The 17464-nt window shown below is 37.0% G+C and overlaps 1 protein-coding gene across 1 annotated transcript in view; it reads right to left on the reverse strand.

The window, feature by feature from the left end:
* Window positions 1–17464, reverse strand: part of LOC106867320 (gelsolin-like protein 2) — a 64000-nt gene that overhangs the window by 7553 nt on the left and 38983 nt on the right. Inside the window, exons 4-9 of the mRNA XM_052966822.1 lie at window positions 13695–13769; window positions 10016–10081; window positions 7577–7704; window positions 5977–6085; window positions 4584–4691; window positions 1002–1085 (exon numbers count right to left, since the gene is read on the reverse strand). Coding sequence (XP_052822782.1) covers window positions 1002–1085; window positions 4584–4691; window positions 5977–6085; window positions 7577–7704; window positions 10016–10081; window positions 13695–13769 — 570 coding nt within the window. The remainder of the gene's footprint in view (window positions 1–1001; window positions 1086–4583; window positions 4692–5976; window positions 6086–7576; window positions 7705–10015; window positions 10082–13694; window positions 13770–17464) is intronic.

Raw genomic sequence — 17464 nt, forward strand, 5'->3', positions numbered from 1 at the left:
GTGCCACCCGCACGAAGGCCAGTCAGGCGGTACTGGCAACGGCCACGCTCAAAATGATGTATTTTATGTGCCACCCGCACAAGAGCCAGTCCAGGGGCACTGGCAACGATCTCTCTCGAAAGTCCTTACACATGCCGCGGGCACAAGTGCCAGAAAGGCGACGCTGGGCACAAGTGCCATCACAATTTCGCTTTCACTTTCCCCAATAAGTCTTTGCAAGCTGAGTTTTGTGTCCCAATGAAGGAGACGACGTTGGCATGAGTGCCAGTGGTCGAATTTAACTCGATTTCGATTTCACTTGCCTCAACAGGTCTTCGGTGTTGGATGGACTTCCTAAACAATTTCTGATCAGAATCAAAGACAAGTCTTAGAAGCATTTGAAACTGCTTAACCCCTTTTGATGCCAATCCATCTGAGACCACCCTTGCTTCTAGGAGACAAACTTCTCATTTTGAAGGGGTCACTTTATATTCCAGACACCAGCTTAAAATGGTTCAGGTATTTTGCTAAATTTTTCATTCTTTCCAAAATTAATTGAAACAAAGGCAATGGATTTCAAGACAAAATATGATAACAAAACTAGTTGAAAATAAGGCCTTCCATCGAAATTTCATGTTAATTTAGGATCAAAAGAACCAAATTTAATAAGAACAAAACTTATTTGACTAAATTCCTCATTATTTCCATCATTTAACATTAGCTTTCCTTGTTGGCATCAAGTGGACAGTCTAATAGAAGCTGGCAAGCCAAACAACTGCCCTCAGCTCCATTGTCTGACATAATGGCCACAGCTGGATTCCCTCTCTAACACAGTGTACTTGGTGCTTTGTTTTTTCATGGTCTTAGCAACAGTGAGATCACCAACTAACACAAATTCTTAATAATTCTCAGAAACATAGTTAAAAAAAAGGGGTTCAATAACCATATAGAACATATTTCCATATGACAGCAATCACCTGAGTGGGATTAAATTGTGTTAATTGGATTAATGAAATTCTTACCCCATCATCCATATCCTGGTTAATAACTTCAGATGTTGTTTTTCCACCTCGATCATTTTTCAGTTGTTGGCAATAATAATTGGCCTGAAAAGAAAACAAATATCTAAATATAGATTCCAGCAAAATATTTCTATGTAATATTATTCTTTTACTTGTTTCAGTCATTTGACTGCAGCCACACAAACATATACATACAATGGGCTTCTTTCGGTTTCCATCTACCAAATCCACTCACAAAGCTTTGGTCGGCCCAAGGCTATAGTAGAAGATACTTGCCCAAGATGCCATGCAGTGAGACTGAACCCAGAACCATATGGTTGGTAAGCAAGCTACTTACCACACAGCCATTCCTGCACCTATTGAATAAAATTCAGTTTTACTCACTTTCGAAAATATTTATAAGAATTACTGAATCAGATTTCAATTTTTCTGTCAAGTTCAATGAACAGAATTTTCATTTTCTTTGCATATCAGGTTTAAAAGTCAGAAAAGCATTTTAGTAAAACTTCTTTGTTTGAGACAGAGCACCACCAGCAACAGGTAAAAGACAAGACGAACATTTTGCCTTTGGCTAAAGTGATAATCGTTAATTCTGAGACACAAAGCCAGCAATTTTGAAGGAAAAAGAGTTGGCTCATGTTGGTCTCAGTTCTCCACTTGGCACTTCATGTTTTGTCAATCCCAAAAGGATGAATGGCAAAGTTCACCTTGACAGGATTTTAATGTAAAAAGGTGGAAGAGATGCAGCAAGGCATTTGTTCTGTCGGATTCACTGCCATAGACACAACAACAACAACAACAACAAGAATGGTTTCAAGTTTTGGAACAAAAACCAGTAATTTTAGCAGGAGTTGGAAGTCAATTCCATCAACATTGGGGCTCAGCCAGGACTTAAAAGTCAAAATCAGCTTTGGTAGGATTTGAACTCAGAATGAAAAGTAGAGGGAGAAATGTTACTGAACATTTTCTCCAATACTAACCACTCTCCCAATGAGCAAAATGTCTGGCAAATTCCATCACATTTACACAAAACTTTTTCACTGTTCTCTTTTTTTCTTTTGCTTTGTTACGAAAAAGCAGAAACTGGTGATGCTTTGTCTAAAAAGAACCTCAAGATATTCTCATTCCTGTTTTAAATTTCTGTATTCTTGCATTCTTTCCATTTTACATTTTGAACCCAAAGAAGACAGACATACTATTGAAATATTGTTTAATTCTATAAACACAGTCAAACTTTATTACATTGTGGTATCGTGTTCTTCTTGCTTATTTACCTTTGCAAAGAGTTACATCAATCTTCCTAAATTATTAGCAAAAATAATAACTTACTCTGTCATGTCAAACATATATATACATAGAGTCGAAGAGGAAGTGGGGGAAAGAAAGTAGTAATTCAGAGAGAGAGAGAGAGAGAGAGAGAGAGAGAGAAGAACAGGCAGCAGTACATCACGCTGGTTAGGTTTCTTGGGTTCTTAGAAACAAAGTTGAAAGAGACACAGCAGTGTTTAAGCCGTGAGCGTGGCCGTTGCCAGTACCGCCTGACTGGCCTTCGTAAGATTTTCGAGCGAGATCGTTGCCAGTGCCCCTGGACTGGCTCCTGTGTGGTTGGCACATAAAATGCACCATTTTGAGCATGGCTGTTGCCAGTACCGCCTGACTGGCCTTCGTGCGGGTGACACGTAAAAGCACCCACTACACTCTCGGAGTGGTTGGCGTTGGGAAGGGCATCCAGCTGTAGAAACTATGCCAAATCAGATTGGAGCCTGGTGTAGCCATCTGGTTTCACCAGTCCTCAGTCAAATCGTCCAACCCATGCTAGCATGGAAAGCGGACGTTAAACGATGATGATGATGATGATATATATATGCATATATACATACGTACATGTACATACTTACATTTATATGTATATATTTATGCATATGCGGGCACAGGACGTCATGAAACGTGTACAACAAAAAAAGTACGAAGCATGAGTACATGGAACATGAACTATTCTTTCGAACAACGAAAGACACAAATGGAAAACAAAACAAAGAACATAAAGAACGACCCTTCATCAGTTGTTGACTGTTTTTCTTGAATCATATTTCGAGCATTTAACAACAATATACGCTTTCAATAAAACAGTTTGCTCCTGCAAAGCAAATTGAATAAAATTTGGGATTTTGCAGAGGGTGAAAATAGGTAACACAAACAGGACAGTGAAAACAAACAGACATCATCATCATGACTAAGTAATTATGTCCACCAGACAATATGCCAACACAACAACATAAAAACTAACAATAAATGGTATTAAACATGTGCCAAACAAGGTACATTGACAATGACCATGCCACAATCATCTGGGATATATCTGCTCAAACTGTCAAATAAAAGCTAATCCAGGCATTTGAGCACAAGTGCTTCAGGAAGCTCTTACACATGGAGCACAAAATGAACAGCTTTGTCAGGTAGCAAGTGAAGAAATACTCTGGCAGACAGGAACCGCTTTTTGTGCCAGTAAAAAGACAGAAGCTTGTCTGGTACAATCATGTATCCTGCTACAACTCTGTCCAAAACCATTCTTCGGGGCTGAGGGAGGACAAAAGAGAAGCAGACAAAGCAAACCCTGTTGTGGCAACATCAAGGACTGGACAGGTCAGAACACTGTGACCCTGCTACACATGACAGAACAGAGACCAGTGGTGACAGCTGACCATGAAAGCGTCAAGAGTGGCACCCCAACAACTGGCTGAATTGTGTTGATAATGATAACGACAGATTAAGAAGACAAAAACAATATAAGATCATTTTCACTCTTTCATAGCAATCCACCCGAGACCGGCCCTGGTCCAATGATACAAACTTTCTGTTTTACAGTGATCGAAATTAAAACCTTTCACGAACCGGTCACCAAGCTCATATCTCTGGGTGCTATCATAGAAGGTCATGAAATAAGAACTTCACTTGGGGCAGCAAGATCGGTCTTTCCAGATCCTACTAACAAGAACATCAATTTAAAGATGAAGACACTAGTTTGGCTTATTGCATCATCATCATCATCATCATCATCGTTTAACGTCCACTTTCCATGCTAGCATGGGTTGGACGAATTGCACTGCATGGATATGAAAGCAGGACCCTAAGAGCAAACCACACTGCCAAACTGAAAGCATTTGAAACAACATGCTACCAAAGAGTACCAAGGATCAGTGGAGGGGTCAACATTTTCTCAAATGTTAACAAACAAGTCAGTCCTTGAGTGAATTGGAAACAAGAGATTTTTGACACTGTTTGAAAGAGAAAGCTGCAGCATTTTGGTCGCATCATCTGTGCCCAGAATCTCAGCACCCGCATCCTGAAGGGAAGAATCAAGAGGAAATGAGGAAGAGCGAGATCTGGAAGCTGTTGGCTGAACGACGTTGAAAGAATAAATCAGAAGACGTCTGGAAGCACCACCAGGACCAGAGGCAGCAATCCATGAAGGGAGATGGTGCACATAAGGGTGGGAATATGCAAGGCAAGGTATTTTAGGGCCCAAAAATCAGCTGAATAAAGAGGATGTATTTTGTCAGAAATGTGGTTGAAAGATCTTACCCTGTGTCGTTGAAAGAGATTGCTTTCATCGCCATACCACTGGAATACCTTGATACCCATATCCAACAAGAAGATATCTTCTTGGTTCAACTGTTTGCGGAAAGATACCTGGAAAGAAAAGAGACATATCGTCATCATCGTCATTTAACACCCTCCTTCCATGCTGGCATGGGTTGGATGGTTAGACAGGGGCTGGCCAGGCAGGAGCCTGCACCAGACTTGTTTAACTGACAAATTAAATAAATGCTCAATTAGTTAGTTGATTAGATATTTAACCAATTAACTAATAACAAAGGAGTAGAATTGAACCAGTGCATGTGATATTAATATTAGCATAGTGACCCTCCTAAGACAACAAAACATTATAAATATATTGTGTGTGTATACATGTATGTATATGTGTGTGTGTGTGTATATATATATGTATATACACACACACACACACACATATACATGTTTTGTCTATGTGAACACGTTATTAATATGTGTGTGTGTGTGTGTGTATGTGTGTATACAGTGGAGTGTAAAAGGAGGTATTCTATAAAAATCTTAATTCATTAAAATTATTAACTCATTAAATTAGTTAAGCTCAACTTTGATATTTTCAGTGGCATTAATCATAATACTTTTATCATAACTTTTAATTTCTTTTAATAAAATTAAACGGAGTATTGTACGTGTTTTCTTTTTTCATAACTGTAGACCTACTTTTGCATCGCCCTGTATCTAAATATTTAGCTATTACCCTTGACTCTTAATTGTCAATCTAGCATCCACCCAGAATCTTCAAAACCACTAATCTCATCAAGTCTTACAACTTCATTCATCACTCACTCTCTTTCTCACTTTCTGTTTGTCTCTGGGTTCCCCTTCTTTATGCTTGGCTTCTTATGGTCAGTATTAACACAGTGTTCTGTCTATCATATGTATTTATAGTTATTTATATAGAGGTTAATTAGGTCTCTTTGTATATATACACATATCCACACAAACTTATCTAAATCAACACATTCTTCAGAGCAGCTTTTATCCTTCAAATACTACACACCCGCGTATATATTTTTTATATTTTTCAACAATGGTCTTTTCCACATATGTAAATGCTTTCCTAAATAAACTTGCACTTCATTTTTGAAACTCTGAAGAAGCTACAAAATGATGCACATGCATTAGCTCTGGGTGCACTGCAGCTTGTTGCAGAAACAGCTGTAAGCTAATGAAGGTCATTGTATAATCTCCCATTCCTTTGTTGTTTCTTTAATTTCATATTACATTATTCTCAATTAACGCTTTATTCTGAAGCGCATGTTAGATTGAGCTTCAACACCAAACTTTTAGCATCCCTATACGCCCAACTGCGAATATTAAAATACTTCTATGTTTGCACACTTACCTCTTTAACTGAAACCTTCTTACCACTTTCAGTGTAAAACAAGAGACGGGATTTGTACTCATCCGGCTTAACAGGATTAAATCCACTTGCAACACCACCTTTCAGCACCCTAAAGAAATGATTTGTTTTTTTATAAAAAGTTTTAATTAATAAGTTTTAATTAAGCTTTAACAAAAAATGGAGAGAGAGAGAGAGAGAGAGAGAAATAAAATTTTTTTTTTTGTTTAAATCTTAATCTCAAGAGGGCAGGCCTTGCCTAGGATCTCTTACAGGGTCTTAAAGACTGGTGAGGTCTACAAGACCAGTCCAGCCATCTGTGAATGTAGAGAAGTGGACCATACTGGAGCATCGCTTCGTCTGCTTTCTACTAACCAACCCCTACAGACCTGCTAAAGTTAAATAAAAATGTGAAGAACTGTGTAAAGAAACCGTTATGCTTCAAAGAATGGAAAGGAATACTATAAGTTTATCTAATTATTTTAATTGAATTTTTGTCAATTAACATCATTAATATGAGACATTGTTAAAAAAATTTTTAATTTTTTAAACCTCAAAGTATACTGTCTCCATTTTAAAAGATTGTAGAATATTCTTTTCTACTCTACACACAAGGCCCAAAATTTTTGGGGAGGGGGTGGCCAGTCGATTACATTGACCTCAGTACACAACTGATACTTAATTTATCGACCCCAAAAGGATGAAAGGCAAAATCGATCACGGCAGAATTTGAACTCAGAATGTAAAGACAGATGAAATACTGCTAAACATTTTGCCTGGCGTTCTAATGGTTCTGCCAGCTCACTGCCTCAAGATGACAGAATATTGAAGCAGAAGAGCATAGATTTAACATGGTTCATATTTTAATTGTATTCAACTGTTAATTCATTTAGATAAACTCCGTCCAATGTAGAATTATATAATTGTGATTCACAATAGATTTAGATAGATTTAAATCAAATTAATTGATGATTTGAGTAAATACATTTTAAAATAAATTTGAATTAAATTTGCCAAAATATTTTCTTTGCTTTGAGACTGCGGAACAGGTCGCAGTCTCAAAGCGACAAAAATAAATTTGATTTAATTCAAGTTATGTATCATAATTATGTAATTATTCAACCGATGGTATTTATCTTAATGAAACAGCTGTTGAACAGAAAATATATATTTCTGCTTATTCTGTTTATTAATAATGTTGCTTTTAAAGATCATTTTAGCTGATTATGTAAATATATGCAAATCACTCCCTGCCGAATTACTGCAATGTAAATACATGTTGGAATCTAATGACTTGTAATTTTTAAGCTCTTAGTTACCATGGATTTATTCTTTGATCCTTATACTTTAATTCTGTAAATTTTTTATTTACCAACATGAAGTTTCATTTATTCTTCTTGGAAATTTGCAGACCAACAAAAAAAATAAATGTTTTTTCTATAGAACCTCATAAATTCACAGACAGACAAGGTTTTAACATCACAAGAAAAGTTCATCTTTAAGTTTGCCATTTCTCTCTCTTTTAATCTTTTACGTAGTCTTTTTTTTGTTTTGTTTTTTGCTTTCTAAATATTACAGAAAACTGTTCTATTTATATACTCACTCAAATTTAGAGAAATAACTCTTGAAAAGTTCTGATTCATGTTTATCACACTCCCTATGTTGTACAGGTATATCATCCAGGTAGGCATCTAATTCAACAGTTTTGTAGGCCGCTGTGCCATATTCATCCTGAACAGTAAAAGAATACACACACATATACATTATTGTCATAACATTCACTTTCCTATGCTTGCATTGGTCAGGTAGATCTGTCTATGACCAGATGTCCTTCCCATCACCAATCCTCACCTGTTTCCAAGCAAGGTGAGATTTCACAGACATTCAACATGAATTACACCACTTATACAATGGTAACAATCACATACTAGAACTATAACACAAGGTTTCTTTTCAGTTTCTGTCTGCCAAATGCACTCACAAGGATTTGGTTAGCATCACCCTGCAATGTCCTGCAATGATGCTGAACCTGAAATCATGTAATTAACCAGACAGCCATACGGTTTCAGGTTCAGTTCCTCTGCAGGGCACTTTGAGTGAGGGTTTTCTATTATAGCCTGGGGTTAAACAAGGCCTTAAGACTTGTATCAAACATTTATAGTAACTGAAAACTGGTACATAAAAGATTAAAGATATAACAAACATGTTGCCTAGATTAGTAATAGCAGTTTTGGATCTCCTTTGTATCCAATAACGGATATTAAAAAGAGATAAAGTTCACTGGATACTTATATATTCCAGACACACACACAAAGTGTCTCTGACTGGTTGTGTTACTTTTTAAAAAATAGTCTTGGGATAGCTTAATACCTTCCTTTCAAAAATTAAACTGAAAAATAAATATAATCCAAACACTGAAATGTTTCATTTTGACTATAAACAACTGAAATGAATAAAAGCAACGGCTAAAAATCCTTTCACAAAAACACATTAAGATTTTATAGGTTCCTCTATGTGATCACTCAGCTTGCAAGAAATAGCAGTCAAATTTCCAACTACGCTCAACCTTCTTAAAAGAAAATTGGATGTAGTTTGAGGTACACTAAACTGGAATAAAAAAGAAATTAGAGAGGATGGTCATGGCTAGAATGTCTTTGATCTTCTGTCTCTAACTAGAACCGACTTAGGACTTAACCACAACAATGTTTAGATTTGAATTTGAAGTAATTTTTGGCATTCAGGCACAAAAAAATGTTGTAGCAGATTCAACTATGAATATTGCTGCTTGTCATCAGAGGAAACCTCTCATCAGATGGAATGTGTTCATAGCACACATGACTCATCACTGCAAGGAGACTTTAAGACACTGCAGTGTTTCACCCTCTTTGGGTGTCTCATCAGTCAAAGCTATGCTGGATCAAGGAATCAAAACAAAAGCACTGAATTTTGTTTTATAGAAATCAACAACCAAATTATTTGTTGATGTCTGCTAAACAGATAATAATTCATGTAGCCCCAAGATAATACTTCATGGGGCACACACGGAACAATGAAAATATAAACATCTAAAGTTAGCTTAAAATTTCACACGTCTCATATATAAGAGGAGATGGTCAGATAAACTAATAAAATATTAACTAAAATCTTTTTGAAGAGTACCTGTGCTAGTGGCACAAAAAGCACCTTTCGAGCGTTGGGCCTCACGGAAGAAATGAGTGAGACCTTTGGCAATATGCTGCGCTTGAGAATGAAGACCCATGAAGCCAAGTGAAACCGTAGTTGTGGCAGATACTGGTGTCATGCAATTAGTACCCAAGCTGGAGACATGTAAAAACACCCATTACACTCTTGGAGTGGTTGACATTAGGAAGGGCATCCAGCCATAGAAACCCTGCCAAATCAGACTGGAGTTCGGTGCAGCCCCTCAGCTTACCAGCCCTGGTCAAACCTTCCAACCCATGCCAGCATGGACAGCGGACGTTAAATGATGATGATGATGGTGGTGGTGATGAATAACATTTATTTTAACTAATATTTTTTCCACAAATTCTTTAAACATTGTTTTTTTTTTTCACTGGAATAAGGCTAAACTGCAATTTCTTTTTCCCATTGCAATAAGAAAATACTTAAGCAGAAAAACAAAATCAAACTGATCTTTTTAAAACTTTAAACATATTTTACAGAACTTAAAAGAAAACTTTCTCCTCAGTGTTTATCACGATTTTTTAGACACCAGCTTTGACAGAATTCCATTTACCATATAAGGTAATTAAGGGAAACTTGTACCATGGCCAAATATAGTCTGTGTGTGTGTGTGTGTGTGTTTGAAAGATGTAGATTAGATGGATTTGTCAAATTCTTGAACACTGTAATCAATGTAGACAAGATTCCATTTACCAGGGGCAACTTGTGTCACATTGAGTTACTGTGAGTCCAGTACTCTAAGAACTCTCACTACCAAACCATTAGTTTGTCACCCAAAATGTTTGTTTAATAATAATTCTCAAAATTAATCTTGTCTTTTACTTTTAAATATACTAACCTGAGAACTTTCTGCGCCAATCCAGAAATGAATATCATGCAGGAGTTTATTTTCTTCTAAGTAACTCTGACAAAATAGAATTTAAAAGAAAAAAAATGCAAAATTAAAAATCATTGAAACTTCATTGAAATTTTTAAGAAACAATGAAAACGAATTATTTATTTTGACTGAAATATAATTAACAACTTGTCTAGATTTCGATTACTATGGAGGCTGTAAAAATTATTAAAATGAATAGGAAATTTACTGAAGATGATATGTGTAGTTATTTATCGTGGCTGAAATACATCAACCAACTGTCTGCTCATATATCAATAGTTAAATCAGTATGAGAGCAAAAATAATCCTTATAAAATAGAAAAAAAAAAAAGAAAATCAACTGAAAACATGCATAACAAAGAGAGAAGCTTATAATTCCTATCTTAAAAGAATTTTGTTGTTAACCTTTTTGAGACTAAATCACCAAATCTACATCTGTTTTGTTTTAAAATTAGTATTTGCATGGGCAAATAAGACATCCTAATTTCAGCAGGGAATATTCAGGAAAACAAGGCTCTTAGCACACTAAACAATGTAATTTTAACTTATGGGAGGCCCAACTTTGCAAAAAAAACATGAAGGGGTTTATAGACACATCTTATAATCCATTAAGTACGGCAATTAAATTAAAATCTTCCATTAAAAAATCATGTTAATTTATGCTCTAAACATCAGTTTAATGACAAATTCTTCATGATCTTCCAAATTAACTGAAAGAGGAAAAAGGTAAGAAAAAGGTTAAACAAGAAAATCATTCATTTTATGCTGGAGATATGCAGAAAGGTGTAAAGAAATAAACATCAGAAATGAAGTTCTTGATTGTTTGAAACCACCTAAATTCTTTATAACAATCTGCAATAGTCAAAACTATTGAAAAAGTTGCAAGACGCAACGAAAATTTTTAGAAAAATAAAAAATAAATAAATGGAAATTTTACCGATGAGTGTGTTAAATTATAAGACACTAAAAAAGAATGACTCTGCCCAGACAACAGAATCTGCAATAAATGAGGCTAGAAATAACAGAAGAGAATGCAATTCCACTTCTATCACTCGAAAATATGCACAGCTAAGAATTTCTTGTTTTTAATCGCCTCGTTTATTCAAACCCATCTATTCTCTGAAATAATTCTTTCTTGTTTGTTCTGCCCCTAAAATGACTCTCTTGTCTGTGGTTGCACCCACCCTTTCCCCACCACCAATACCAGAAATCTCGTTTATCTTACCGGACATCCAGTTGCCCTTCCCCTCTAATATTGGTAATCTCACCGCCCTTTCCTTTCTCTCCCCCACTCATCTCCGGACTAACTAAATCAGATAGCAGCCCACTTACTGTCTGCCTCTTTTTTCTTTTGTTTACATTTATATCTGCAGCATCAGTGATGCTGACATCCCCAATGTTTATAACGCTTATATTTACAATGCCCCAAACACTTTTATATACAATGCTTCCTCACTCCCACCCCCACCCCCAGTAGAGGCAACAACCTCAACAATTCTAACATGTTTGAATGACAGTAGGTTAAAAGCAAGAACAACTATTATGATGTCTGTTCCCAAATCATCACAGAAACCTTCTTTTCAGGGGCTGAACAACATCTCTCCTTCCTGTGTTACCTCCCATATCTCTTTCCCAGTTTCCAGAGTTAGCACTCTAAATGTAGGCACATTGAAAGGTAGGTCTAGTGATATTGTAGAGATGCTTGAACGGAGATGTGTTGATGTATGTTGCATGTAAGGTGGAGAGGAGCTCCAGCTAGTCTCCACAGGCAAAGCACATAGTTATAAACTCTTCTGGGAAGGAAGGTAATAGTGATGGAATAGGGGGTGTGGGCATACTTCTTGCAGAGAAATGGGTGGATAAGGTCATAGAGGTAGTCAGGGTGTGCAATAGAGTACTTAAACTTAGGCTAGTCTTGCAGAATGGTATAGCTACAATTATATCAGCCTATACTCCACAAGTGGGCTTACCAAATGAACAGAAGGATCACTTTTATGATATTCTTCTGTAGGATACCTCAAAGATGAATGACAATGATCTCATCTTTGTGGCTGGAGATTTTAATGGGCATGCTGGACAGCAACCTGGTATCTTCCATGGCGTACATGGAGGCCATGAAATTGGTAGCAGAAATGAAGAGGGGACTAGGATCCTGAAGTTCTGTGATGCAAATAACCTATTGATCTGCAACACCAACTTCAGGAAGCCAGCCAGCCACCTGATAACCTATCAATCAGGTGACTCCACTGGCCAGATCGATTACATTCTCACCAGACAGCAGGATGCATGGTTGCTCTTAAATACAAAGACCCTTCCCGGGGAAGAATGCCCCTCTCCCTGCCCACAGCAAAGACTAGTTATTAGTGACTTTAGACCCAAGGCCAGAAGGATGCCAAAAAAGCAGACCAATCTGGAAAAGGATTTGGAATTTTAACCTTTCATATGGTCAGAGATTTAGGGATACCCATACCAAGAAATTTGATGATAGGGAGGAGGAGCTACGGTCCTGTGACATACTGGGCAGCTGCGAGACAGCTTGCTGAGTGCCACAGACCAAATCTGTGGCTGACGCAAAGTCCCTTCCAGACCTAGGGTAACATAGTGGTGGAACAATACTGTAGCTGTGGCCAGTGCCTACTAACTGGCTCCCATTCTGGTGGCATGTAAAATGCATCATCCTAACATGGTTGATGTCAGTGTCCCCTGATTGGCTCGCATGCCGGTGACACATAAAAAGTGCCCACTACACTCTTGGAATGTTTGGCATTAGGAAGGACATCTAGTTGTAGAAACATTGCCAGATCAGATTGAAGCCTGGTGTAGCTGCTGGCTCTCCAGACCACAGTCAAACCGTCCAACCCATGCCAGCATGGAAAACGGATGTTAAACAATGATGATGATCAGAATGAAGACTCACATAAGTAATAGTGTTTCTAAGAAAGATTCAAAGAATACAATTATTTCTGAAAAGGATGCATGGAGGACGAAGCAAAAGCAACCAGTCTCTGTAGGAGGCAGCCCAAGACTGCATTGACTGGCAGGAAATAGTTGTGGCTCTCTGCTCTTTAGGGACCAACCAAAGAAAATAGATTTTTTGAGAATACCAGAAATCATATTTAATAGGTGCCAAACAGTTCAAGTTTATAATTTTTTCTGTTTAATCCTTTAGTTATCATATTTCTGCTGAAATTCACCATCTTTGTTGCAACTGATTTGGAAAATAATGGAAAATTCAGTAAAATAATTTTGTTGTTTATGAAGTTGGTATTCAGAAGAAATAATGAAATTTTGATGGTTTTAATTTAGATCTCTTTAAAATAGGAAGTTTGTGTCTTAGGGCCAAGGATAATTTCAGACAGGTGGGGATGAAAAGGTTAACTAAATATTATGACATTTGCTTGGTTTGAGAAATCCCATTTGGTGATTATTCCATCTTAGATAAAAGGTAGCTTTTCAAGCATTAAACTTCTAGTTTATTGCATCAGAGAAATATTATCTGCACATGGTTCTAATTCTGTAAGGTTAGTTTATTTATTTTAATATTTTATACCAATGTAAGTGACCAGAAAAATAGAGAAACCGGAGTAGAAAATTAACTGGGAAAAAAAAAAAAAGGTGAAGAAAAAGATGCATAACTTACTTTTAAGATAATGTAACTGTCTCCTCTGTAAAACTTGCCATAGTCTTTTTCAGGCCAATCCTTCACTTGGAATTTCTTCAAATAATAATAAATGGAACAAACACAACACTTAAATAAGACATCGAATGACTTTTTGTTCAAAAACAAAAAATATTTCGTCTCAAAAAAGAATAAAAACTGTATGCAGGAAGAGCAATTAGTTGCTAGACTGATTTTCAATGGTTTTTATCACAACACCTACATAATAGCAAATGTTAACAAATTACTTTTTTCACATTTGAAAGAAATACACTTAAAAAAACACTTAAACAGTCGTATTTTACACAGATTCTTTTATTTTATTTTATTTTATTTTCATATTCACTGGAGAGAAATAAAAGAATTGTAAATGTTGAGGATTTTTTATTTTAGATGCAGACATGGTCATGTGATTAAATAGTTCACTTCCCTAAACGCATGGTTTCACGCTCAGTTTCATTGCACGTACCTTGAACAAGAATCTTTTACCGGATGTCTGAGAAAAATTTACTAATGATTGAGAAAACTCTTGAGAAGTATTGGATAAAGCAATTCTATTTTTGATTGTGCACAGCGATTCAGTTTTAAGTGTTTATAACAGTTTTACCAACAAATACGGCGTCTCAAGATCAACATGATCAAATTAGCAGGAAAATCTAACAGTGATGTTGCAAAACAGCTCAATGTGTGTTGTAAGATGGTGTATAAAGTTTGGAAACGTTACAACCGATCTGGCATGACTTCAGGCAAGCCAATTCTAGAGCGTTAAAGAACTGCATGCACCAAACCTATGATTGATACTGTGAGAAAGAGAGTTCACAGGAATATTTGTTGAAACATGCGGAAAATGAGAAGAAAGTTTAACATTTCAAAATCTTCAATGCACAGGATCGCCAAAGAGGTATGCAAAAGAAGCAACTCGGACAAGTAATTTCAGCAGCCATAAAGGAAAACACGGCTCGACAAGGGAGGGGGGGGGGAGACATTAGCGGAGATGAAGAGCAGCACAAATAAAAGTCTTCATTTGGAGCAATGAGAAGATCTTCACTGTGGAGGTTATTACAAGCAAACAGAACAACAGGCTGTAATGCTGCTGATGTTCAGAAATTATCTGAAGGGAGCTAAACCTATTTTTGTCATCAGAAACTAGCTGGGGTTATGGTGAGGGTTGCCATAGCAGCTGATGGATCCAAGCCTCCTTTGATCTTCATTTATGAGGGTGGGACTAGCACAGTTTACATCAAAATGTTGGAAGGAAACGTGTTGCCATGGTTAAATGAAACATTTGGGAACAGGATGGTGCCCCTGCCCACACCTTGAATTTTACACAAAAATGATGCAGAGAGCATTTCTGCAGTTTGGGGGACAAGAATTTTTGTCCTCCTTCAAGCCTAGACATCAATCCAATGGACTTTTCTGTCTGGTCTCTCTTAGAGAGTGAGCTGTCTCAGCCATCTCATACTCAAATGCAGTGGGTCTGAAAGAAGTCCTTATTTTGCATGGAATAAATTTGAGGAAGAAGTGGTGTGGTGCTGTTGCAGTAACCATTTGTTTGCAGGCCATGATCAAAACAAGAGGTGGTGGTCATTTTGAAGTTGGATTTGTGTATTACATAAGTAAAACATAGTTCTTATAATTCAGGCTGTTTGATTACCCTCTCTTGTATATGAGAAATTACAAAAATATCTTTCTGGGACACAGAGTACCATAGCCCTGGGCTAAGCAAAGCCTTGTGAATGCATCTGGGAGCCAGAAACTGAAAGAAGTCTGTGTGTGACTGTGCATGTGTCTTTATCTCAACATTACATTATGGTTGTAAAAGAACATCCCCATCATACAAGCAGTGTCATTTGTTTCCAATATCTCTGGAAGCATGTCTGGTCCTTGCTTAGAAACATGCAAAAGTTAGCAACAGGAAGAGTGTTCAACTATAGAGGATCGGCTCAAATTCTGTCAGACCCATGCAAATACGTTAAATGAGGATAATGCAGTTTCCAGGCCCATTGGAGCTTGTCAAACCATCCAACCTATGCTAACAGCAACAGAAATGGTATGGATTCAAACAAGGACAGAAAGCTAGTCACAGACTCAGCCAACAACAAAACTACTCACCACCAAACTGGAACTGACTCTGCAGTTTCTAACTTATTAATGTTCAACTGTAAGAAGTTTTAAGAAATAGTTTTAGCAACATATTCCTCTGGCTCAATGCAAGTTTATCAGCATTAAAAGAAGCAGCAATTCCATTGTTTAGATTTTGAAGAACATCTAAGGTGCACCAATAAAAAAAAAAAAGTGGTAAACGAGAATGTCAGAACATTCTTTAGAGCTGCAGAAAGATCTAGCAACAAGGATAAGAGACACCAATGGACAACAGAGGTCAGGGTTGAAATAGGAAACATCTCCCCAATTGAGGTTGTATTTTGATATGTCAAATCAGGGTAAGAGGCAGATGAACGGGTCTTTCAGAGAGCAGGGTTCAGGTATGTGACATCCTTGTGCAGTAGCCATGGGTATTAAAGAAGGACCTTCAGCTGTCCAGATTAGGGGACAAGGCTGGGTGAATGAAAAAAATGCATGGTGTACATTTCAACAGAGGAAACGGTTAGGGTAACAAGTGTCAATTCCCACATTAATACTGGTTTCAAATGTTGGCACAAGGCCAGCAATTTCGGGGGGTGGGGTGGGGGTGATGAATTGATTATATTATTCCCAGGGTCTGACTGGTCGTTATTTTGTTGACACCAAATAGACGAAAGACAAAATCAACCTCAGCAGAATTTGAACTGAAACCAAAGACTGATGAAATGCCACTAATCATTTTGCCCATCATGCTAACGAATTTGCCAGCTTGCCACCTTATATAATAATAATGATAATAATAATAATAAGGAGGAGGAGGAGGATGATTTCAAATTTTGACACAAGGCCAGCAGGTTTGAGGGAGGGGATGAATCAATTACATCAACACAAGCATTGGTTAATTGGTACTTATTTTATCGACCTAGAAAGGAATAAAGGCAAAGTCGTCCTCAGCAGAATAAAATGATAATTATAGTAACAATAATAATAATAATAAAAATAATAATACAGGCAGTGGTTCTCATTGCTTCTGATCTTAATTGATTGGAAGCGTTATCATGTACATTGTTTTGTCTTGATATAAAAGATGAGCAACATCAAATATTCTGCTCAATACCACAGATTTGATTGTCAGTTGTTTGACCTTAACCAGTTGAGCATGTCCCTCAGTGCATTTCTGATCACGAGCAGAAGTAGTTGGGGAGCATCATAGCCATGTGTTGAGAGGAACTCTTTGGGGTTTGGATAATTCACCTCTGGAAACATGGGTGTTCATCATCCTTAGACAACCCTCATTCAGGGACCTTTTGTGCAAGATGGGCTACTCAACCTGAAAAGAAAATTTTAACTGTATATATTTGAGATGGGTACAAATAGTTCACCCATTCTGAAATACCTTTCCTGAAACGGCTGTAGGATATGTAGGAATTTGATCTCTAGACTTAAGTATGGTTGTTGTTCCACATTCATAAAAGCAATGCAGCCAGAATTTATAAAGCACCATGGAATATTTTAAATCACTGGCAATATTTAGTTTTGTTCATTTACAGGTGAAGTTTAGGATCTTGGTGCCTTGATTTTTTTTTTTTATTCAACCAGGGGAAAATGGAAAGCCAAATACTAGCCAAGAGTAATAATAATAATAATAATGGTTTCAAATTTTGTTACAA

Source organism: Octopus bimaculoides, chromosome 3 (assembly GCF_001194135.2).
Source record: "Octopus bimaculoides isolate UCB-OBI-ISO-001 chromosome 3, ASM119413v2, whole genome shotgun sequence".
Classification (NCBI taxonomy): Eukaryota; Metazoa; Mollusca; class Cephalopoda; order Octopoda; family Octopodidae; genus Octopus; species Octopus bimaculoides.